This window comes from Staurois parvus, unplaced genomic scaffold (genome assembly GCF_062004578.1).
Source record: "Staurois parvus isolate SC_StPar_1 unplaced genomic scaffold, SC_StPar_1.0 ptg000013l, whole genome shotgun sequence".
Classification (NCBI taxonomy): Eukaryota; Metazoa; Chordata; class Amphibia; order Anura; family Ranidae; genus Staurois; species Staurois parvus.
The window spans coordinates 16,588,703-16,614,839 of record NW_028317809.1 but is presented as its reverse complement, the minus strand read 5'-3'; the positions used below and the strand labels follow the sequence as shown (position 1 = coordinate 16,614,839).

At 39.2% G+C, this 26,137-nt stretch overlaps 1 protein-coding gene across 1 annotated transcript in view; it reads right to left on the bottom strand.

Annotated features, from left to right (window-relative positions):
• FRAS1 (Fraser extracellular matrix complex subunit 1) overlaps positions 1–26,137 on the bottom strand; it is a 680,896-nt gene that overhangs the window by 455,888 nt on the left and 198,871 nt on the right. The window contains exon 5 of the mRNA XM_089676214.1: positions 12,686–12,845. Within this exon, the coding sequence (XP_089532340.1) occupies positions 12,686–12,845 (160 nt within the window). The remainder of the gene's footprint in view (positions 1–12,685; positions 12,846–26,137) is intronic.

Here is a 26,137-nt window from a genome sequence, read left to right as displayed (position 1 = left end):
AGCAAGGATAAACAATAAGGGGCTTTCTGGTTCAGGAAAAATCAAGGTCCCCTTTCCGTATTGTCAGATATCTTTGAAATTAGGAATTAATGAGAAGAATGTACTGTAGGCTTACAAATGTGGAATTTCTTCCTTTAACAGTTACTTTTAAAAAATGGAATACAAAGACATATTTATAAAATATTTTAAACATATAAATGGAAGCAAAAAGCAGTTAGTTCAGTGTCTCCTCAGAAAAATGTTTGTATTCTCCATTTTGTCTAATGCTCACAATGGATAGACTTGTGGGCAAAGTTGAACATTGTTTATACAACAAACAACATAATTTCTCATCTCCCACAACTAATAACTCAGGAACCTGAGAAATCATAATGGAGCTGGTAATACAAGTAACTTACAAAGCTGACTACTTACAATCCTGCTAACTCCTCAGCACTCAAGTAAGGGAAAGCAGTAGTAATGGTCAGGTCCCCCAACCTCATGAGCCAGAAGCAGTTGCACCCTCCAAGGCCCCTCTAGTTACACCCATGTGACATACATTATATTATCTATTTAAACCAAAAGTTATAACCAATCAATCGCTCCCTGAGGGAGCAGTCAACCGGCGCCCAGATTGGGCAACAGTCATCTCCTGTCTATGGGCATGTTAAAATATAGCCTGTTAATTGTAAAGTAAATCAATCCCTGTTTACACTCTACTGCACTGGATTTAATGTGCTTCTATTAGTTAAGGGCATGTAATACTGCGACCAATTAGTGCCAAATCAAATAATGCACCCCAGATACATTGTATAGCAAATTAAGCTTTCATTAAAGCCACTTGAAATAATGCACACTAGACCCCTTCCATTGAATACAGTCTTTTTATGCTGATAGTAAATGTCAGTAAAGGCATCACACTAAATGTACTTAATTGGATTCACAGTCTCATTTGAACAATTGGGCTTTTTCCTGTGTCCCTAATTAGACAGCGCTGTCAAATATCACGCTGACTTGACCAGATAAGCAAGGTGAAATTATAAAATTGAACAAAAAGAAAACATTTTAATTAGAGATTCTTGCTTTGTATTCCTTGGGTAGACAAGGAACCAAGTTTAAATACAGGCCTCTCTACCTTAAAATGCAATAGCTACAGCTTGCTAGTAAATAAAGGTGAAATTTATACTGGCAGTTGAGTCATTTACAGATTTAATTCAAAGGAATGATGTGGATACTTCACTTGGATATGATTTAACTTCCCCAAATTATGTGGAGAGCTAAAAAAAAGCAGTCAGCAGAATTCTAAACTATATACTTTCACCCATGAGATGCTTTTTTTTCTGACTCTATAAACACTCAAATTATTTTTATTGCAGTGCGCACTCTATCCTGTTTTCCTAGTCATATCTGTAAATATAAAGCAATGACACTCAATTTCACATTGCATCAACAATGTCATAGAGAAGAACTGGCATATATTTTCTGATACTGTGTATATGCAAAATTGAAAATACTCTAGTAGAAAAAACAGAAAGCCCTTAGGTATGTATGAAAAGCACACTAAATTAAATATTTTACTTCTAATAGGCTTATTTAACATTTTAATGGAGCTGTTTTGAAAAAAATACAAATTGGTTAATAGCTTATATAAATTAAAATCTTCTGTGGCTATAAGATTCTCAAGCTTGGAGCTTATTACGCTCACCAACTTTTTTTTAAGTTCTTTTCTAAGGTGAGTTACTGAAGTGGGTCCACACACAGCAGATAGTGGAACTGCCTACAGATGCATAAGCCAGCTGCAATAAGAGGAAGCACAAAATAAGCAGTCCGCGACTGCAGTTCACTACAGCCTTAAAAAGAAGTATAGGTTTTTTCCCACAAATTATACTTACCTAGGTGGATGCACCATCGGTCCAATGCTGCATCTGTTCCCTGCCAGCTCTAAGTGTGAGAACTCAGAGATCAGCAGTCACCGCTGCTGTGAGCAGAAAGAAGTGACTGTCAGTCACCGCCGTCTGCTCTGCCCCCACCCACCCTTCCACCCCACGCTCATTGGAGCACTGGGTTGTGAAGGGGAAGGGAGCAGCTGTCTCACACTCTCAGCAGATTGCTGACAGGCTGAGCTAAGTGCCGCTCCAGACTCTGGGGTGGATCCTGACTTTAAAGTCAGCATCTTTTCCCAGCCTGACCCGGACGAGCCAGCTGAAAACGCGTCACAGGAGTGCAGAATGAACTGCACTCCTGTGATCCACAGGAGAAGTACAGCCAAAAGAGCTTTGGCTGTACTTCTCCTTTAAAGGGTCTGGAGATATGACCATGGTTGTGATCATGCTAGTACAAAAAGCAGCTGGCCTAAAAAAAACAATGCTGTCCTACTTGTAAAAAAAAAAAAAAACACTGTTAAATAAGCACTGTCTTGCACTGAATAGGGGATGGATTTTAACTACTAGAAAAAGGAATGGGTAGATTAGACCAGCCTTTCTCAACCAGGGTGCCCAGACACCCTGGGGTGCCCTAAGGTTTCTTCAGGGGTGCCTTGGCAAAGTGTCTAAAAATTGCCCAAAACTTGCATACAAGCCAGTGAGTGGAACAAGCCTGCCTTTTAGTTACACAAAGCCACAGGTTTTCATTGTGCACCAATATGACCTTCTAGCTGCCGGCGTCCTGACAACTAATGACATCTTCAGTTGCTAAGGAGGATGTCAGCTGCCTGCACTGTATCTTAGTTTGACCCACCCCTGCCCCTCTCCATCAGTGTTGGGGTCACATTAGCTCAGTGAGGGAGAAGAGAAACACTGGAATACTATTTAGTGTGCAAAAGTATATTTGCTTTGGAAGAATAAATCCCCTCTAATGTTGGGTGTCCTACGTGTGTGGATGTTGCTGCTTTACATAATACTATTAGAATAGTTTGTCACATTTTAGATTGGGGTGCCCTTTTAAAATTATGGACAGTCTGGAGGCACCCCATTTTAGAATGGGGTGCCTCCAGACTGTCCATAGATTTTAAAGGGTGCCTCCCGACTGTCTATAATTTTAAAGGGTGCCTTGACTGAAAAATGTTGACTGAAATACTGAAAAACTGAAATACAATCAAATAATGTTGATACTCCAAACTATTAATACGGTCATATAAAAAAGACATTATGTTACAGCATTATGATTATTAAAAAATGTGATATCAAGTTAATGTTGATGAATATCAGAAGTACAAAAATACTTACCATTTGCAGTCCTCAGAATACACAGCAGCAAGGCTTACTAAAGGCAAATAGTCTATCCACTGCAAGTGCAGTTGCTCTAGATCTGAGGGGGAGCTTTGAAATGAGGGGTATAGCAATCATGCACACAGAGATGGGCGCGATCATCCATTTTGCTCCAAACCCCTCCATTTTGTATCTCTCTCTCCCAAATCAGATTCCTCCGATATCCCCCGTCCCTCTCTGTTGAGTGACATGTGGTCTGTTTAATGCAGAGTTCAAAAGGCAACAGGCCCCAGTGGGAGAGCTCAATGGCTATAAAACCCCCAGCCGAGCTGTGTTTGATGCCTGTTAGCTTCGCCATCTGGGATATCGTAAAACCATAAACCAAGTCCTTCACTGAGTTCACAGATATTCCAGGTGGTCATAAAAACAGACTTACATTTTAAAACCCAGTTTTCCATATAATTTTATATCTCCAAATAGGAAATAATTACGCAAACATGGTACACATATTCGGATGGCTCACTGTAAGACAAGTAACCGGGTATATTACACCCCCTATCTGACATACACAGGAGAGCAGAAAATTATATCTCCTTAACCATTCAAGCAGATATTTCATATCTAACCGTTCAGCAGATGATTCTGGGTATTAATCTACTCGTGGATAGAATGTTATATGTACCGAGGAAAAGTTATCGGCCATAGTATAATTTGAGAAGGCTTTGGTCAAAGCCTGAGCTCCCTGCCTACACAACCCCCTCCCCAAATGAGGTGATTGGTTCTCTGAGTCAGGGAGACACCCTGTGGAGTTCCTAGAAAAGCTAAGCTAAGCTGAGTTGACAAGAGTTAAAGAGTTCTCCCTTTTTAACATCGGAACCAACTTTGGGAGAAAACGCCCTTTTGCTCAGAAAACTTGAAAGCTGCTTAACCCAAGGCTTTTGGCAAGTACTTTATCTATCTAAATTCCTTTCTGTTATCTCTTTGCTGTGCTATTGCTTTCTGTATATTTATATATTTATATTGGCTACATCTTTTTCTGTAAATATTTTTATTGAACCCTTTTGACCTTTTAGTAATAAATCTTACTTTCTGAAAGTGTTGAACTGTTTCTAAAGCTCTTTAATGTAAACTCAGAACCCCTGCCTCTGAAAAGGGCTATTGTGTGTGTGTTTTAAACGTCGGTATATCGCTGCCTGCGGTGACAGTGGTATATCGACGATTATTCAAACATCATAGTGTTATTGCTGATACTGTCAAGTTTCCTCTTTCTCTGTACAAAAAGGAGGTGGTGGCAGTGTGAAGGGTTAATTGAGTAATTAACCTGACCCAGTAACAATCGCGCTCAGGCTGCAGGTGCATCGATTGTGGTCCATTAGCTGGAAAATCGTTGTGCAGGGTGCAGCTGGGCATGGCATTGTTACGCACGTGACAGCGCGGTTTTAGATTGGCTAGTCCTTCGGTCACAAGTTTGGTGAGAAGGGCTGGGGGTCTGACGCCGCAATCGTCACAAGGGGAAGCTCTGCCGATTTCTATCATCCAACCATGGGCAAGCAAAAATGTTGTTTTGTTTTTTTTCCTTGTATGTGTTTGGGTATTCTTTGTAAAGTGAAGCTTTACCTCATTTGCTAAGCTCTGGAGCAAGTCCACTTGCAGTGCATAGTATATTTGCCTTTAGTAAATCAACTCCATTGCTTTATAGTGCTTCTTGCTTTAACCACTTGCCTACCAGGCACTTATACCCCCTTATTTACCAGGCCAATTTTCAGCTTTCAGCGCTGCCGCACTTTGATTGACAATTGCGCGGTCATGCAACATTGTACCCATATGAAATTTTGATCATTTTTTTCTCACAAATAGAGCTTTCTTTTGGTGGTATTTAATCGCCACTGGGCGCTTTACTTTTTGCGCTATAAAAAAAAATGCAAAAGATTAGAAAAAAAAAAAAATTTCTTTGTTTCTATTATAAAATTTTTCAAACAGGTATTTTTTCTCCTTCACTGATGTGCATTGATGAGGCAGCACTGATGGGCACTGATAGGCGGCACTGATGGGCACTGATAGGCAGCACTGAAGGGGATTGATAGGCAGTACTAATGAGGTGGCACGGATAGGCGGCACTAATATGCAGCACTGATAGGCGGCACTGATAGGTGACACTGATGATGGGTACTGATAGACGGCACTGACTGGCATCACTGCTGGGCACTGACTGGCAGCACTGCTGGGCTGCACTGGTGGGTGGCACTGGTGGGCAGCACTGGTGGGTGGGCACAGGTGGGTGGCACTGGTGGGCACAGGCGGGTGGGCACAGGTGGGTGGCACTGGTGGGCACAGGTGGGTGGCACTTCTGGGCACAGGTGTGTGACACTGCAGAGTGGCACAGGTGGGTGCACTGCTGGGCACAGGTGGGTGATCTGCCGGGCACAGGTGGGTGATCTGCCGGGCACAGGTGGGCGGAGCTAGTGGGCGCACTGCTGGGCACAGGTGGGTGGAACTTGCGGGTGGCACTGCTGGGCACCGATCATCAGGGCACTGATCATCAGTGCCCTGATGATCGGTGCCGATCCCCGCTCTGACAACTGCCGGTTCTCGGCAGTACTTTCCTCACGATCTGACAGCGTGAGGAAAGTGCAGCCGAGAACCGGCACTTGCATTTCCCTCTGATCAGCGTGTCATTGGACACCGCTGATCACGTGGTAAAAGGCCGCTGTGATTGGCCTTTTACCACATCACGTGATCAGCTGTGTCCGTAGGACACAGCGATCACGGAGATCGCCGGGTGCGCGCCCCCTGGGGCGCGCAGGAGAGCGCTTTCTGGGAGGACATCATATGACGTCCACTCAGAACTGGCCGGCCGCAGTGCAGCCGTCATTCGGCTATCTGCGGTCGGCAGGTAGTTAATGTTACAATGTACACTAATTTAATTTCCATGCATCTTTAACCACTTGCCATCCGCCCTATAGCAGAAGAACTGATATGACATGATTTGCATTTCCAGGTAGGGGGCGCGCCTACCTGGAAAAGCTGACAGGGGAGAGACCTCTCTGCTGTCAGAATGGACATACTGCTTTGTATCTCTCTGGTTTCACGTAAGCCAATTAATTTACATATATTGGGATTTTTTTTAGCAGACATGTAGCAGAATAAATTTGGCCTAAATTTATGAAGAAATTAGATTTTTTACATTTTTTTTTATTGGATATGTTTTATAGCAAAATGTCAAATATATTGTTTTGTTTTTTTTTCAAAATTGTTGAAATTTTTTTGTTTATAGTACAAAAAATAAAAACCACAGAGGTGATCAAATACCACCGAAAGAAAGCTCTATTTGGGGGGAAAAAAAGGCACACATTTCATTTATGTACAGTGTTGCATGACCACACAATTGTCAGTTTAAATAATGCAACGCTGTGTCGAAAAAAATTGTCTGGTCAGGAAGTGGGGTAAATCCTCTGGAGGGTAAGTGGGTGATACACATAAGGTAGCATGGATACTACCAACAGTGCAAATGCTCCACTGCTCATACTGTAAATGACACTCTCACTTAACTACCCCCCTCCCCCCCATCCAAAAATAATCTCTTAGAAAAAAGCTATTTTAAATAATATTAATAGTCAAAGGCATGGTGATTAATGACTTGACTACAAGCTTTGCACTGTTGGGTTTTATCAGGTCATACCGATAGTGATACTAGACAATTGAAAATACTATGCCATCATCCGACTTGGACACCAGATCTGGTCAAACATGCTATCAGTACAGGAGAGAAACCCAGACTGTGTGTGCTATTTGTCCACATCCCAGCAAATCATACACAAATATGTAGTCATGGACTTTGTGTGGAAAGAGAAACTGAGTAGTGTAAAAACAACTTTATTATATATTATTAAAAATCTATTACACAACATTACAAATTACCCTCCACACAGGGGTTCACAACATGCAAAGTTTCCAATTACAATTCACATGTGGACACAACACGTTTCGGGAGTACTTCTTCATGTGACATAATCAGTACACTGGAACCCACTCCTAATCTTCTATAAGTCTGGAAAAAGTCCATGATTACATATTTTGTTCATAGTTGTACATGCATCAATGCAAGCATATGTCTAACAGATAGATGCTGTAAGACTACTGTCTGTGTTCAAGCACATGGTAGATTTGTGTGAAGAAATAGCCTTAGGTGACAATGTACAACCCTATTAATATTGTAGAGGATTTTGTGGAAAGGATTAACAGCTTTAAGTTTCTGATAACTTTAAGTAGTCAACCAATGTAGAAGACTTTGTACAGAAAGCAAAACAACATCTTTATTTCTTCAGTAGACTAAGGAAGGCTTGGATGTCATATGTAGCCATGACTAGCTTCTATGGGTGTGTTGGAGAGTCCATCCTTACTGGATGTTTTACATCACTATATAGTGACATCACAGAGCATTGCAGTAGGTTGTGAAAACGGCACAGAGTATTGCCAGCATACTGTTTCCAATAATCCTGGATATTTACAGGCAGTAGTTTAAAGGAAAATAATTGCATTAATATTGCAATAGTAGAATATGTGCATTCACTAAATGTTTGCATTGAGGCCTGCAAAGCACTGCAACTCTGATCAGTGCATTGTGTTTGCAATGCTCTGGCTTTTGAAAACTTTCTCCAGTATCAGGTTCATACAAATATATGGGTCATCTGTTATGAGGCTCCAACCTAGACACACAACTGTAATTCTTCCCCAAGAACATGCACTGGGACAGGTCGCAGCTAGCAGCCCTGCCTCACTGCTAGACTGCACCTGGCACACACGAACAAGCAACTGGCTGCATATGTTCATATGGTGGAGTCATTTGAGGGAGTGGAAGCAGAGAGAGAGCTAGTGTTAGTGATTCTGTACTTGGATGATGCGACTGTGTGCACAGCCACACTGAATTATAAATGAACAGAATTAGGGATCAAGAAGCATCTTGTGATTGTGGTAGTGGGATGGCAGTTTGTTTTTGGGGATGTTGTATGTGACTATGGTTCAGATTACAACCTGAATTTAGATGTGCCATGAAACATGGTCTAAAGGTGGGACTTTTCTAACCCCACACAGCCACTTTTCTCCCTTCTTGTAATCAGCTGAGGTATATCAACACAGATACATCTAGGTTTAGGGAACTTTTTTTCGTACAGCTATAAGGGACTATTCAGACCTCTCCAGTGTGATGCATTGCAGGAACATGAAAGTTACCACAACACACATCAATGTATTTTATGAACATTAATGCATATTATTTTTGTTAGCATGTTGTGCATTACCATGCACTGTGGTGTGCTGCACTGGAAAAAATGGTGCTTGTCCAATTTTCTGCCCATTCTGATGCATTGCCAGCCCATTCATTTAAATGGCAGACCCAAACACAATGCATATTAATGCACAGAAAAATGTACATTAACACATTTGTGCTAATGCTACACACCAGAATGGAAAAATCTAAATGGGCCCTAAGATTTTTGAATGGGCAGTGATTGCATTTTTCTTTTTTATGTATTATTATTTAAGATTTATTAGTTAACTGCTGCAGTTTAAGTATAACGTTTGTATATTTTGTGTTGTCTACTTTTGTGTAAAATGAATATACACAAGTAAGCATTTTATTGTACTCAGTACTTGTGCTTTATGCATATGACAATAAATGTTTTTAACTCTGAACTTAGACGTGCAGGATGTGCTGCAATCCTTTATGCTTTCCAGTGAATGTTGCAGAGTTACACATGTACAATTAAAGTGTTACTAAACCCAGGACCCTACATTCACTATATCTGATCTCCCACAGTACGCAGAATATGGGAATGCAATTATTTTAGTAAATATAAACTGCTAAATACCTTTTCTCATCACCAGCATGTAGCAGTCTTGTGACTTCTATCAGTGTCTAGCTGAGCACTGGTTAAAGTTTGCAGGAGGAATTGTCATTCTCCTTTGACTGTCCTATGAGGCTGCATGACCCCTGACCCTCTGCCTGGACAGTGCTGATTGGCCCTGTGCTGATTGTATGCACACTCCCAAAGAAAAAATAAACGCTCTACCAATACACACTAAACTGAGCATGCGCAGAGTGACTCCTAGAGCTCTGTACTATCAGGAGATGGATTGGGGACAGTAGAAGTAGAGCATCAGAGAAGACAGGATCAAACATCCTTTTTACACAATTCGGAGGATTAACCCCTTAGGTTCCACAGTGAGTATAACAAGCCTGCTTTGCTGCATATACAGACTGATTTTATTATTGTGGGTTTAGTAACATATTAATAGCACATTTACAGTATGTATATATATATATATATATATATATATATATATATATATATATATATATATACTGTGTGTGTGTCTATGTGTGTATTTTTTTCCTATATATTCAAGCTAAAAAAGAAGCACTTCCTGAAAAAGGACCAGCATATTGTAACATATCTTTACTTTGTCAGAAACAGCTTTCTAGTGTTTCTTTCTGAAAATTGCCCTCTTAAGACATTAACTCCTTCTTCTCTTCCTGCTCGTTCCCGTATTAAATTTGATTTTTTTATTCTCACTTAAGGCTGAGCAATTATACAATTCTAACAGCATAGTTTAGAGACCTGCCAGGCACAGGCTGGCTTGTGAGGGCCAGTTATTTAATGTAGAAGGATAAGGCTTATGATATAGCAACAAAGAATTGTGAAGACACATTTGCTGAAAAGGTTCTAGTGAAAAAATACAAAGGATTAGATATACGATAAGATCAAACTGGTAGGTAGGAATGAGCTCCTAAAAACTAAGGCCAAACATACTATGAAATGAATACCATCAAAATACTATGCAATATCAGCCCAAATTAGACTTATTACTATGAAACTGAGGGCATTCCTGCAATCAGATAGGCAATTGTTCAAAGAAATTCCACTGTTGCTGTCTGCTCAAATATGGGAAGAATGATGCAGAATATAAGGTTCCTAAACCTTAAACTTAAACTTACATTTGGTACTTTATCTTTCTGTGCCTAGCATGCATTATCTGTAATGGGTGTGTCATCTTAGTAAAGATTTTGGTAACCTAAAAAGTATTTTTTTTATATGTGATCTTACAAATATATTAAAATCTCCATGTGGCATTTTTAATGTATGAAGGGTAGGCTATCCAATAGATAACATCAACAACTCAATAACACGTTTATCGAACCAATTGTACAAATTTGTAAAACAATTCTGCTTAACACAGCTAGCAGCTGTACATTTTCTCCCTTTGTTTATTATAACCAGGAAAAAAAATTAACTAGAAACAATTGTTTAATTTTCTATTCAACAGTCAGCTACATATGAAATATTGCATATTTAATTTTTACCAAATAACACAGAGACTGTCATTGTTGACCTCCATCTGAAAATGATAGTTGCCAGGCTATGATGCTGAACCTCTGGCTTTTTAAAATTTTAAGTCACTTACATTAACCACTTGCCCTTCGGAAGATTTACCCCCCTTCCTGACCAGGCCATTTTTTGCGCTGCGGCGCTGCATTACTTTCTGACACAAATAAATTCAATTTATGTCTTTTTTTCCCCCACAAATAGAGCTTTCTTTTCGTGATATTCGATCACCTCTGCGGTTTTTATATTTTGCACTATAAACAAAAACAGACTGACAATTTAAAAAAAAATAAAAATATTTTTGACTTTTTGCTATGAAACATATCAAATAAAAAATTAATTGTCAATTGTTAATATCAAATTGTGTAAACAGCACAGGTCTCTCTCCTGTCAGTAGGCATGTGCTGCTTTCTATCTCTGCACAGCAAAGAGATAGAAATCAGCAAGTCACCTAGTAAAAAAGCATACAGTAAGCACAAAACAGCACAGTGTTAACCCTCTGATCGCCCCGGATGTTAACCCTTCCTGCCCAGTGTCATTAGTACAGTGTTAGTGCCTTTTATTAGCACTGATTACTGCATCAGTGTCACTGGAGATGCAAGTGGCAGTTAATCAGTTCCCACCCAGTGTCAGAATGCCCACTGCAGTCCTGCAGCCCTGCTATAAGTCGCTGATTACCACTATTATACTATTAGTATAAAAAAAATTTAATAAAATTTCCAGTATATAAACCGCCAGTTGTAGACGCTATAACTTTCACATAAACCAATTAATATACACGTATTGGGATTTTTTTTTTACAAAAGACATGTAGAAGAATACATTTTGGCCTAAATTTATGAAGAAATTTCAAAATCGGTCGACCTGCCGATTTCAGTTGCGATTTGCAAGACATCTGACACAGATGTCTATGCAAATCGCAACAAAAGTAGTGCATGTACCAAGTCAGAACCGCACCGATATGACCGCTCTAATAGCAGACAATAGGGTGCGACTTGGCATATGATTTGCAAGTCACCTGGCATGCAAATTGCATGCCAAGTCAAACCCAATGTGACCAGGGTGTAAATGATGGCAGGTGTGAACTATTATTTAACATGATTTTGAATGTGATTGCTTAATTCTGAACAGAGCTACAGCCCCAGTTATAAGAGGGTGTGCACACTTATGCAACCATATTATTTTAGTTTTTATTTTTACTTCCCTCCACCTAAAAGATTTAAATTTTCTGTTCAACTGAGTTGGACAGTTTATAGGTTACATTAAAGGTGGAGAAACTTCTGAAATTATTTATCTTTGTCTCATTTTTTTACATCACAGAAACTTGACATTTTAACAGGGGTGTGTAGACTTTTTATATCCACTGTATATGTGTGTATATATATTATTAAAAACATATACACAATAATGTAACCAAAATCAAATTAAATCAAACCTTGCTTTTTTCCTGCGTGCAACTGAAGCAGACATCTTCATCTAAATCTGGTCAGACCCCATACACATCCACTAGTTGCAGCAATATTTAGTTAAATTTATGCTGCTCTCTCATATCCTGGATTGCTTTTTTCTTGGCCAATAGGAGACAACATTTTTATGTTCTGTATTTAAACAGAACTACAGCAGAACTAAATACTCTTCCCAGTGCTGACATCCTCTCCTCTGCTTTTTCTGGGTGCAGGGCCTTTGGCTGTCTTGATTGGCCAGCCAGGGGCAAGCACAGGAGTTCATTCATTCCAGCACCAAGGAATGCTGAGAATGTACTCTAATCTGGGAACCCACAGCTAAGAATACATTCTAAAGAAGATTGAAAATGGGTAAGTAAGTTTGTTTTATTGCAAGAGAGATATAACATGTCTCACCTGCAATAAACAACCTGACTGCTCACAGGTTTTTTTTTTGTTTTGTTTTGGTTTTTTTACATTAGTTCTACCTTTAATACTTATTAAATAACAAATGATTGGTTGATTGGTTACTTTTCTTGTAAACCTTGCTGAGTTTGTTTTTACTAACCATAGAAAAAATAGAACTTTTCCAAATGTAGAATTTGTTCTGTTGCAACAAATAATTACTTTTTTAAGCTGGGCACACAGATAGATCTATACAATGAATGCTACACACCTCCAGTCCCAAAACATAAAGGACAGCATTCTCCTGCAGCCACTACTCCTACTTCTTCTTCTTCGCAATGTGTCTTGGGACAAGGCTTGGTGGCACACGATACCTTGCCATGCTTACACGAACACATAGTACACTTGGATGGTGCCCACTGCGTGCCATGCTGCAACAACAATAACACAAAGTATAATTAGCATTTCTAGTAGATGGACTATCTTAAATCAACTTGCATGCAATGTCAAGCTCTGGTGTCATAATACATAATTTAAAATATATAAGAGTATGGTGTTGTTGACTAGCCTGAGCCTTTGAGATAGCAGACTGGGGCACAACGCGTCAGCAGCAGGGAGCTCATCACGCTGGGCAAAGCTTAGATGCCATTTTGAAAAGTCAAGTATGCTAATAGCCTGTGAAATGCCTCTATGAACTTTTTAAAATGAGAGTGGAATTTTAACTTTCTTATGGAAATAAACTAGCAGTCTGCACTATTGGATGTTTCTTTGCTTCCTTTTAATATATCTATTCCTGGGAGATCGGTAATGACCAAGTGAATGCTGAACAAGATCGTGGTCTCTAATACGAAAGCGCAATTGACCCTCCTTTTGCAGTGGGGTCCATGATATAAGGTGCTGAGATACCCATGAGGTGTGGTGAAGGGCACGGTGTTGTTTGTTCACGCTGAAGAAAGTCATTTTGTTGTTCTGACAAGAATTAATATATCGATTGAAGATTGCATAAAGACTGGTTGGTGTATGAGACTCTCACATTGGACTATACATTTTGTTTTTTTTTTTTATGCTTTAAGAGCTATACTGTATATGTATATATATATATATATATATATATATATATATATATATATACAGTTGTGTTCAAAATAATAGCAGTCAGACATCACTAACCTGATCAATCACTGTTTTTGGTAGAAATGATATTTCTACATGGCAAATAATTTACTAGCAGGTGTAGTAGAGTAATAGAAATCCAACAGTCATGACATGCATGCTGCTGATTCTGTGTAATTGAATCACTAATTGAAAGGGGCATGTTCAAAATAATAGCAGTGTGGAGTTCTATTAGTGAGGTCATTCATTCTTTGAAAAACAGGTGGCAATTATTGCCCTTATTTAAGGAAGGAAGGCAGCAATTCTGGTTATAGTGCATTTCTCTCTGAAATTCTGAGGAAAATGGGTCCTTCCAGACATTGTTCAGAAGAGCAGCATACCTTGATTAAAAAGTTGACTGGAGAGGGGAAAACGTATAAAGAAGTGCAGAAAATGATAGGCTGCTCAGCTAAAATAATCGCAAATGCTTTAAAATGGCAACCAAAACCTGAAAGAAGTGGACGAAAGCTAAAAACTACCATTCGAATGGATAGAAGAATAGCCAAAATGGCAAGAACTCAATCAGCCAACAATCAGCTCCAGGAAGATCAAAGAAGCTCTAAAGTTACCTGTGAGTACTGTTACAATTAGAAGACGCCTATGTGAAGCCAAGCTATCTGCAAGAAGCCCCCGCAAAGTCCCACTGTTGAAAAAAAGACATGTGCTGAAGAGGTTACAATTTGCCAAAGAGCACATTGACTGGCCTAAAGAGAAATGGCGCAACATTTTGTGGACTGATGAAAGTAAGATTGTTCTTTTTGGGTCTAGTGGGTCTTTGGGACAGTTTGTCAGATGACCCCCAAACACTGAATTCAAGCCACAGTACACTGTGAAGACAGTGAAGCATGGTTGCGCAAGCATCATGATATGGGGATGTTTCTCATACTACGGTGTTGGGCCTATTTATCACATACTAGGGATCATGGATCAGTTTGAATACATCAGAATACTTGAAGAGGCCATGCTGCCTTATGCTTGAAATGGGTGTTCCAACAAGACAACGACCCCAAACACACCAGTAAACGTGCAATATCTTGGGTCCAGACCAACAAGATTGACGTTATGGAGTGGCCAGCCCAATCCCCGGATCTTAATCCAATAGAAAACTTGTGGGGTGACATCAAAAATGCAGTTTCTGAGGCAAAACCAAGAAATAGAGAAGAACTGTGGAATGTAGTCCAATCATCCTGGGCTGGAATACCTGTTCACAGGTGCCAGAAGTTAGTTGACTCCATGCAACACAGATGTACAGCAGTTCTCAGAAACAGTGCTTATACAACTAAATATTAATTAAGTGATTCAAAGGAAAGCAAAATATTCAAACATTTTTCAGTTTATATAGTGAATGTTTGAGTTTGTAAAGAAGAATACAAACACTGCTTTTTTTTTTTTAACAGTCTAATATTCACTTTTCTTCATTTTATTTAAAGGAACAACACAAATTTGACATATTTTTCTTCATGTTTTGATTTGGAATAGAATGTGTAGTGTTCCCAATGCATTTGTGTGTATGGAAATAAAAGCTATTAGAAGGATTTTGAGCTTTATTCACTTTTTTCAACACACTGCTATTATTTTGAACACAACTGTATATAGCTCTTAAGAGGATATATATTATTTTTATTTTTTTTGCACATTCACAAAAGGATACTGAAAACTGGGGGGATCTGTTTATGATAAAGGGTTATGTTATGAGGTTGTATGATATTTGATTTGTTATGTCATATTGGAAGCGCTTCACCAGTATTTGATTTTGATACATAATAAACTAAAATCTTTAAAAGTAACATAGAAACCCAAACCTCTAGATGCATTAGCACTAAAATAAATTTTAGATGAATCAGCTTTGAATAAATAGCTTCCACAGAGCTGCCAAATGTTTTTATTTATCTGCTTGAAATCACAAGATTATATTGCATCAATTCTCTATGGTCCATTTTCATGTTTTAAAATAAAAGTCTTATCTTTCCACTCAAGGTCTTAGAAAGGGTTGGCCAGTTCAACATGTCAGTACCTGTTTTATGTACATTTTATTACATCACTAGCTTCCAGCTTCTAATACCATTCAGAGATTGTGATATTGCGATATTTGCACCTATAGAATACAGCACGAGAAGACAGATGTGCATTAAACCTTGCTGCTACTGTAGTACAAGGAATGAGATGCAGGTCTGTTTTTACCAAAATGGTACTCACGAGCCAATGACTAGAGCAGCTAGGATACAAACCACACAAAGGACACCAAGCCCTTTCTTTCCACTTCTATAACTTCTAGTGATGTACTGCTGAAATAAAGTAGAACTAAAGGCAATTTATACATTTTGGTTAGCATAAGAGAGGATTAGACCTTTTAGTTTTTTTTACCATCTGTTTTCCACTGGGGAGTTTCTTTTATCATGTTTTCCAATGGGGAAATTTCACTTCACTTCCTGCCCCGTAGCCACAACAGGAAGTGAGAGGAAATCCCTCCAAAGTGAGAGAAATCTTTGGTTATTATCAAGGTTACCAGAAATAGTGTTTCCAATAGAAGACTCCTATGGTCCTCTTGTTCTGGTGACAACCCAAAATTAAGGATTTTCTATTTACATTCACTTTCTGTGATAATGGTCACCAGGACAAGTAGTGAGGGGGGATCTCCCTACTGGGAATATAGATAGAAAAAAACTGACAGGTTCTCTAATCCCTCATAACTCTATCCAAAGCTAAATAAGGTTTTGCCTGTAGTTATACTTTAAGCAAAAGTACAAGGGATGTTAAAAAATTCCTTTCTCTAGTTTGCTAGTTTGTATGAAGGGTGTCCTAAGAGTTTACAGCCTGATGTGAAAGGAGTGACACTTCCAAACTGAGAGCAAATCTCAGTCAAAACAGTGGAAACACACATCCTCCCCTTTGCCAAAGAAGATTTAGAGGGATTCCGAGGGTATGCTGCTCATCGATTATTTGCAGAAAGGACAGACTATCACCGACAACTACTATGAAACCTTCATTCATCATTTGCATGATGCCATCAAACTGAAAAGACATGGTATGCTCTGGAAGGGAGTCTAGGCCAAAGACATAGTATGCTCTTGGTCCATCAGGACGCCACACTGATCTGCTGTGGAAATGGATGCCACCCATTCCTGTTGCTTTTCTCTGGTTATCCATTCACCATACTCACCAGATCTTGCACCATCAGATTATTACTTCCAAAAATGTAAAAAAGTAACTGTCTGGTGTTCATTTTGCCAGTAACGAAGACGGCATTGATGCCATGACTACTTTTTTGGGATCACCAAACTTCAGATTTCTTTTTGACAGGGCTCAGAGCACTGGAGCACAATTGGTCTAAGTGTGCAGACATTGGAGGAGAGTTTTTAAAAAAATAATATTACTCACTGACATCAGAAACATTCTTCTAAGTTTGACCAATAACTTTTGGAACGGTCCTTGTAAGAGGACCTTGTACAAAAAAGTGCCATCATTTAGGGCAGCAAGATGCATGAAGATAGCCCTATTGAGATTATATAAAAGGCTGCAGGTAATGGAGATCAAGATCTTGATCCAAAAAACTCTTGAAAATACAAATATTTTATTTTAATGGTTGAATTTATTCTAACAAATGCAAGGACTAACAGAGCAGCAAAGGCTCCACTGATGTTAACAAGTGGGCTGTAAGAAGTAGGACCTTGTCCAAGTTACTATATAGACATAAACTGTAAGATCGCATGTAAATGTCAAATATTCTTGTACACTTAAAATCACCTTCAAAATAGCTTACTAACATTTAGTGATCAAAATGTAAACATGTTTGACAACGAGATCTGATAGGCCTTGCTAACATGGGCGTGTTTAAGCGTTTACTCATGTGAGGACCACTTTAGCACACACAGGATGCACAGGAGTTTTGTGGACCCCCAGGCAGGCAGGCAGTCACATTCAAGTCAATTGAGATGCAGTGGCTGCATGGACACTGCTCCCAATTTGACTTCTGCTCCAGTGTGGGTGTCTGTCCCAAAACACAGACAGTGGCAGTTTGGGAAAACCCACAAGCACCCACATGAATGTCAAATTGTGACTCAATTAACATGACAGGGACTGCCTACACGTGGATGCACAAAACACCTGTGCATTCCATGCAGGCAAAACACGGCCCTCATATGGGTGTAAGCTTAAAGAACATGTAAACCCAACATTTCAGTTATCTTACTATGCTGGGAACTCAGCCTGCTCTCATCCAATGATCAGAATTGTCCTGACTTGCCCCCCTTCCCCTCCTATCCCTGGGATGCTCAGTGTATTGTTGTTTCTCCTCCCCCAGCTCTCTATGCAGCTGAGAACAGAGGGAATGTAATCACTTTTAAAAAAAGGAGAATAAAGGTATTTATACTGTTTTTATATCTATACACAATTATTTTTTATTTCATATACAGGTGAAACTCGAAAAATTAGAATATCATGCAAAAGTTCATTTATTTCAGAAATGCAACTTAAAAAGTGAAACTAATATATGAGATAGACTCATTACATGCAAAGCAAGATAGTTCAAGCTGTGATTTCTCATAATTGTGAGGATTATGTCTTACAGCTCATGAAAACCCCAAATCCACAATCTCAGAAAATTAGAATATTGTGAAAAGGTGCAATATTCTAGGCTCAAAGTGTCCCACTCTAATCAGCTAATTAAGCCATAACACCTGCAAAGGGTTCCTGAGCCTTTAAATGGTCTCTCAGTCTGGTTCAGTAGGAATCACAATCATGGGAAAGACTGCTGACCTGACAGTTGTGCAGAAAACCATCATTGACACCCTCCATAAGGAGGGAAAGCCTCAAAAGGTAATTGCAAAAGAAGGTGGATGTTTCCAAAGTGCTGTATCAAAGCACATTAATAGAAAGTTATGTGGAAGGGAAAAGTGTGGAAGAAAAAGGTACACAAGCAGCAGGGATGACCGCAGCCTGGAGAGGATTGTCAGGAAAAACCCATTCAAAAGTGTTGGGGACTTTCACAAGGAGTGGACTGAGGCTGGAGTCAGTGCATCAAGAGCCACCACATACAGACGGATCCTGGACATGGGCTTCAAATGTCGTATTCCTCTTGTCAAGTCGCTCCTGAACAACAAACAATGTCAGAAGCGTCTTACCTGGGCTAAAGAAAAACAGATCTGGTCTGTTGCTCAGTGGTCCAAAGTCATCTTTTCTGATGAGAGCAACTTTTGCATCTCATTTGGAAACCAAGGACCCAGAGTATGGAGGAAGAATGGAGAGGCACACACTGCAAGATGCTTGAAGTCCAGTGTGAAGTTTCCACAGTCTGTGTTGATTTGGGGAGCCATGTCATCTGCTGGTGTTGGTCCACTGTGCTTCATTAAGTCCAGGGTCAAGGCAGCCGTCTACCAGGAGATCTTGGAGCACTTCATGCTTCCTTCCGCAGACGAGCTTTATGGGGATGCTATCTTCATTTTCCAGCAGGACATGGCACCTGCCCACACTGCCAAAAGCACCAAAACCTGGTTCAATGACCGTGGGATTACTGTGCTTGATTGGCCAGCAAACTCGCCTGACCTGAAACCCATAGAGAATCTATGGGGCATTGCCAAGAGAAAGATGAGAGACATGAGACCAAACAATGCAGAAGAGCTGAAGGCCGCTATTGAAGCATCCTAGTCTTCCATAACACCTCAGCAGTGCCACAGGTTGATAGCTTCCATGCAGTAATTGCTGCAAAAGGGGCCCAAACCAAGTATTGAGTACATATGCATGCTTATACATTTCAGAGGTCCGATATTGTTCTATGTACAATCCTTGTTTTATTGATTGCATGTAATATTCTAATTTTCTGAGATTGTGGATTTGGGGTTTTCATGAGCTGTAAGCCATAATCATCACAATTATGACAAATCACGGTTTGAACTATCTTGCTTTGCATATAATGAGTCTATCTCATATATTAGTTTCACCTTTTAAGTTGCATTACTGAAATAAATGAACTTTTGCACGATATTCAAATTTTTCGAGTTTCACCTGTATACACTGAAACACATACAGCTGAATTCAAGTCTATAAGACTACTGCCAGCATCCTCTAGTAAACTTCCTTTTCCCTAAACTGAAGGATAACAAAAAACAGTAACCAATTCTAGTATTGCAAATACTATCTAATCAGTATCTTTTTCATGTACCCTGACATGTATTCAAGCTTAAACTAAAAAGTAAAAAAAGACAATAGTGTGCTAAAAGTACGGGGTTAAAAAAATCCATCAGCAGTATTGGGTAGTGCTGGTTGGCAGTAATTAACAGTGGCCTTTATTTCTCCAGCACGAATTGTGTGTTATGCCTCCATGATAAGAGAGGAGGTGACGTTTACAGTCACCTTACCCTTTCATTAAATTGGATACACTTTTCTTGACAGAAGGATTAATGGTCCTTGTGCTGGGCCTTCCGAAAGCTGCTGCATACAGACCTTAGCAGCATGAGGATAACATTCACAGCAGTGATTAGGGCTGTTTCCATGACCTGCATGACAACCTCTGCAGCACTGTGCCAAGTTCCCAGCCTCACAGCTTCTGGGGCAAAGTGTTCATCTAAAGGTAGGTCATGTGGAAATAATAACTCTAACCTGCATTGACCTGATATCTATGAGAGATAAACAATGATGCCTCACTAATCTCTCATATATTTCATAAGAAGGCCTTTATAAAAATCTATCTCTCTGGTTTTAATATAAATATCACCACATGCTGGACAATAATGAGGAGCGAACGCAGCATGAAAGCAAATGTCTAACCTTTAACTGTGATGCAAGGTCTCAGGTTAAATATAATTTATAGAAACCTAATTAGTAAAAGAAACAGCATATATGTGATACTGTATAAAAAGGGGCTAGGCAATATTTTTAACACCTTTACGACTGTCTAACCCATATATGCGGTGTCCAAGAAGTAGGCTTTAAACATGGCAGCTGCACATACTGTGTGTTCTAGTGTTTGTGCTGGAAGAGCGCTTGTGCTCGAATTATTTTCTATCCAAAAATGACCAGCTTTAGTGTAGTGTCAGATAGTGTTGGCATGTCAGCTAGTGTTGGTGTGTCAATTTGTGTCATTGTATCAGTTAGTAGAAGTATTTTTTTTTTCTTTATTTAAACTTTTATCTGATTTTCTAGTACAAAAAAGACTGAATTGCAAAAAAAAATTCACATATACATATTTCCATTTACCCCAATATAAAAAATTTTGAAAAGTGTGCAATTTCCCTTGATTCAATATATCCTTCAAATATGCATTCTTATCCTTCAAATGTGCAAATATTATCCTTCCCTGTATACTCTGTTCCCACCAAGGGAGTCAATATTGAATCAAATTTCCATCCTTTTTGACTATATACTCTATCCCATATACTCAAAACTTTCCTCGTCAGTGAATTACTATTAACATCCAATGTGCGAAACATCCAATGTGGTATCCATACTATCTTCTCTAGCTGTGCCTTACTTAGAATCCCTTCCATGTTTTACTACTCATTATAAAATCACTGCTAGATAATAATTCCTCACATTGGGTAAACCCAAACCCCCATTCCCTTTTACTCTACTCAAGACCTCGTAACTGATTCTCGGCTTCTTATTTGCCCATATAAACTTAATAGTCATCTTTTTTATTACCCCAAAAAAAGAACCTGGAAGGTGAACTGGAAGCATGTGGAACTTATACAAGATTTTTGGCATTATCACCATCTTTAACAGATTTATACGTCCTATCCAAGAGGCTCCTTCTTTTGAAAGTCTCCTCAAGTCTTCCTTAATTTAATCTATTAGGGGGATATAGTTTGCCTGATATATACCTTTTGTTGAGGGGGTTAATTCTACTCCAAGGTAACCTATTTCTTTCTCCCTCCAGATAAATGGGAACTCTTTTTGTAAACTCAACTTCTGACATTAAAAGTTTGATATTTAATATTTCTGATTTTACCGGGTTTATTTTCAGGTTTGATAGCTCACCGTAGTTTTAATTTACTCTCATTAGGTTAGGCAACTTTATTCTGGAATTAACAATTTAAAACAACATATCATCTGCATATCTGCCTACCTTATGTTCTACTTCACCTATCTTTATTCCCACTATATCTACCTTACCCTTGCCAGGACAGGTTCCAGAGACAGTACAAACAATAAGGGAAAAAGGGGGCATCCTTGTCTAGTGCCGTTGCACATTCAAAAAAACTGAGAAAGAGATCAGTTAACCATTAGCCGCCCAGCCCATAGCCGTTTGGCGGCCGCAAAAATGCTTCAGCTTTCTGAGTGCACGCCATTTGGCGTGCTCCCGCACATGCGCAGTTCGCGCGGTTGCAGAGCCGCGGACACGGCCGATGACAGATCTGAGTACCGGCCCCCGTTGCCGGTACCATGTGACCTGCTGTGACGAATCACAGCAGGTCACATGACAGTTGTATACAATGGATGGCTTCATTCATGCCATCCATTGTATACTAGTGCCTAGCTGTGAATGGTCACAGCCGGTCACATGCACATGTCATGTGATTAGCTGTGGCCAAATCACAGCTAAGCACAAAAAAAAAAAAAAACCCTGAATGAATCGATTTCATTCAGGTAAATGCTTATAGCAAAGTAATTCTTTGCTATAAGCAAGTTGTGTGTAAAAAAAAAAAAAAAAAAACTACTGATCACTTCCCCAAAGTAGTACAATGTTACTATGGTAACATTGTACTACTTTGGTCATAGTAAAATATGAAAAAAAATCTTAAAAAAAAAAAGTAATAAAAAATTAAAAATAATAAAAAAATAAAAAATATATATATATATATTCTTTTTCATACTGTCACCAGTCAGTGTCCCTGTTGACCGCCATGCCAGTTATATGATGACACTGTACTGCACTATGTAAAAAAAAAATAGTGAAAATAATTTTTTTAATTTTTTCATTTTCCGAAAAATTATGACAAAAAAAAAAACAACTTCAAAAAACTTGCCATTCCTCTTATGAAGTACATCCGACTGTCTATTCTGCAAAAAGGGGTCATTTGGGGGATATCTGTACTATTCTGACATTCTTGGACCTCAAGAAATTAGATTGGCTGTCAGTACTTCAGGATTGATCAATATTCAGATCTATACCATAGTTTGTGAACTCTATAACTTTCCTACAAACTAAATAATACATCCTAATTTGGGTTATTTTCACCAAAGACATGTAGCAGAATACATCTCGGCCTAAATTTATGAAGAACAATTATTTATTTGTAAACTTTTATAACAGAAACAAAGAAAAACTTGTTTTTTTTTTCAAAATTTTTGGTCTTTTTTTGTTAATTTAGCAAAGAATAAAAACCCCAGCGGTGATTAAATACCACCAAAAGAAAGCTCTAGTTGTGTGAAGAAAATGATAAAATTTTAGTTTGGGTACAATGTTGTATGACCGCGCAATTGTCATTCAAAATGTGAGAGCGCTGAAACGTGAAAAATGGCCTGGGCAGGAAGGTGTAAAATTGCCCGGTATTGAAATGGTTAACCTTGACCGCCACTGACGGGTTACTATATAGTCCCTTTATCCATTTTAACATTTTAGGCCCTATTTCCAGTGCCACTAGTGTATCAAACAAGAATCCCCAATTAACCCTATCAAAAGCCTTTTCGGCATCAATCGATAGAAGTACTGCCGGCACTTTTTCTCTCTTGGCTCCTTATAGAAGAATCAAGGATCTCAAACTATTATCCCTACCTTCTCTTCCCAGGATAAAGCCCACCTGATCCAGATGTACCTATTCCGCCATCAAGTCCTTCAGTCTCGTTGCCAGCACCTTAGCATATAGTTTAGTATCTATGTTTAATAATGATATAGGCCTATAACTGGCACACTGTGAGCTATCCTTCCCATCTTTAAGAATAATTGTTATATGAGCTTGCAGTGACTCCTCTCTCATTTCCAACCCCTCCCCCAGTGCGTTCATATGTCTACACATTTTATGGACAAGAAGATCTCTACATTTTTTAAAGAATCTCACTGTATATCCATCTGGCCCTGGGCTTTTACCTCCAACCATGTTCTTCAAGGCTAAGTTCATTTCCTCCGGGGTAATAGGGTTCTCAAGGGTCTCTAATTGTTCTTGCGCTAATCGTGACAACTCCACCTCACTTACATATTTCTGCCTAATCCTTTTCTGTTCCTCTTCCATTTCCTTTTTATCACTACAGCTCACATCATAAAGTTTACTATAATATTTTTGCAACCTATTAGCAATATCAGAAGTAGCATACGCTACTTCTCCTTTCCCATTTCTAATTTTTTCTATAAAATTTTTGGATTTCTTACTCTTTAACCTTCTCATTAAGTATTTTCCAGGTTTATTCCCCCACTGATATCTTTCCTTTGAGACCCTATTACATATCCTCCTCGACTCTTGTTCCATAAGATCTTTTAACTCATCTCTTTTAAGTATTATCTTGTGATATACATCTGTTCCATTCTTTTTTTTAATGTAGCTGTTCCAACTTATAATCCATCACCATCTTTATTTTTTTCCCTCGTTCCTTCTTTTTTTCTGTTCCTATCGAGATCAGTATTCCCCTAATGTAAGCTTTATGTGTCTCCCAGACTGTGGCTACCAAAACCTCATTAGTCTCATTGAGCTCAAAAAATTGTTCAATTTCCAGTCTTCACCTTTTCTCTACTTTGGGATACTGTATGAGCATTTCATTTAATCTCCATATGGTTGTTTTATCTTCGCCTCCCCCTACTTGTAGTCTCATCGTGATGGGAGAATGATCAGAAATGGACATGACCTCTATGTTGGAACTAACCAATGACTCCAACTGTCTATGTTCTATCATTATATAGTCCAGTCTTGAATACAAACCATGCACATGAGAGAAGAAGGTATAATCTCTTTCTCTTGGATGTTTCACTCTCCACACATTCGCCAGTTGATATTTATATAATAATCTCTTCAATAATTTCAATTTCCTACCCCCCTCTCTCAGTGTACATGATGACGCATCCAGCTGAGGGTCCAAACACACACTGAAATCTCCAGCCACGACCAGACTTCCCTTTTTAAATTCAGAGTTTCCTTAGCACCCCCTTTAAGAATATCACAGGGTTTTTGTTCGGACAATAAATATTAGCTGGTGTATATTCCAATCCTTGTAACATTCCCCAGAGAAATAGAAACCGATCCTCTGGATCTTCCAGTCTACCTTCCAGGGAAAAATTTTAATTTTTTGAGAGCCCAGCTGATACACCTTTGGCCTCTTTAACTGGTGAGTCAGCATAATACCACACTGGATAATACTTTGAGTATAGTTTGACATTTGTATCTTAAGTTAAATGTATTTCTTGAAGAATTGTTACTTCTATAGAGTAATTGTAAGGGAATCCCTGGGAGACGATTAGCAAATAGAAGTACATATGCCCAAAGGAATGCGCGATCGCACACACGCACGGTGAAGATTGGCGCCAGACGGACAATTTAAAAGGTGCCTCTGCATGTGCTGAGTGCTGACTGGTCTTTACCTGTTCTCCTTCCTGTGTGATTTCCTTGTTGCTGACCCGGCTTGTTCCTGACCTGATTACTCTCCTGCTTGATACTTCCTGACTTCGGCTCTGCCCCTGACTTTGGCTTGCTTATGATTTGGTACCTCGCTGTCCGCCCGTTGATGACCCCGGCTATTCCTATGACATTACTCCTGTCTCCCATCTCAGCTTCCTGTCTTACTCTGGTGCACACCTGGCGACCTACCATATCAGCTCTGCATATCACAACTGTTCCTGAATCGGAGGTTCATCAGTCTTCCAAAGCCTCCAGCTGCAAGAGCTGCAAACAACATCTGCTGGCGCTCTTGTCCCCCTGGTCCCTAGAAACCCACTGCTCCACTTCCAGTGGAACACAAGTGAGGCCGACCTCGTCATTTCAGTCTCCAATCAGGTATGTGACAGTATTGATGGATTTTCCTGAGTATCTTATGTCTTTTTTGGGGAGTTCAGCCCTTTCACGTTGTAGGTCATAAACTTAATAAAGCTAATTTCTACTATAGTTACATTGACCTGCTGGCTTTCCTTCAGGTGAAAGCAGATACAGGATATGGACATTCTTCCTTCTCTCATTATAAAATCCCTGTACCCTCCCTAGGGTTTTTCTTCATATTTTATTTCAGTGCGATCCCATAACCCTTTCCATATTCGTTCCCTATCTCCTAAGTTATGGAACCTAATAATCACATATCTGGGGCTTTCTGCCAATATTCCTTTTGGCCATCTAACCCTATGCACTCTCTCGTTTTACAATTTATTTGTCACTGGTTTTCCCATGATTGAATTGCAGATTCTCTTCATTTTCTGCAGTAAAGCCTCTTCCTGTCCTATTTCTTCTGGTAGTCCTCTGATCCTTAAGTTGTTCCTTCTGTTGCGGTTCTCCTGATCTTCTACTTTAAATAATGACTCTCTGTACTTTCTGCATCATCTCCTCCACCTGCAATTCCAGATTATTAATATGTTGTGCATATCCCTCCATTTTTCCCTCTGCTTCTTCAATTTGGTTAAAATCTGACCCAGGTCAGCGCAAAGTATCCTGATCTAATTTTTCAT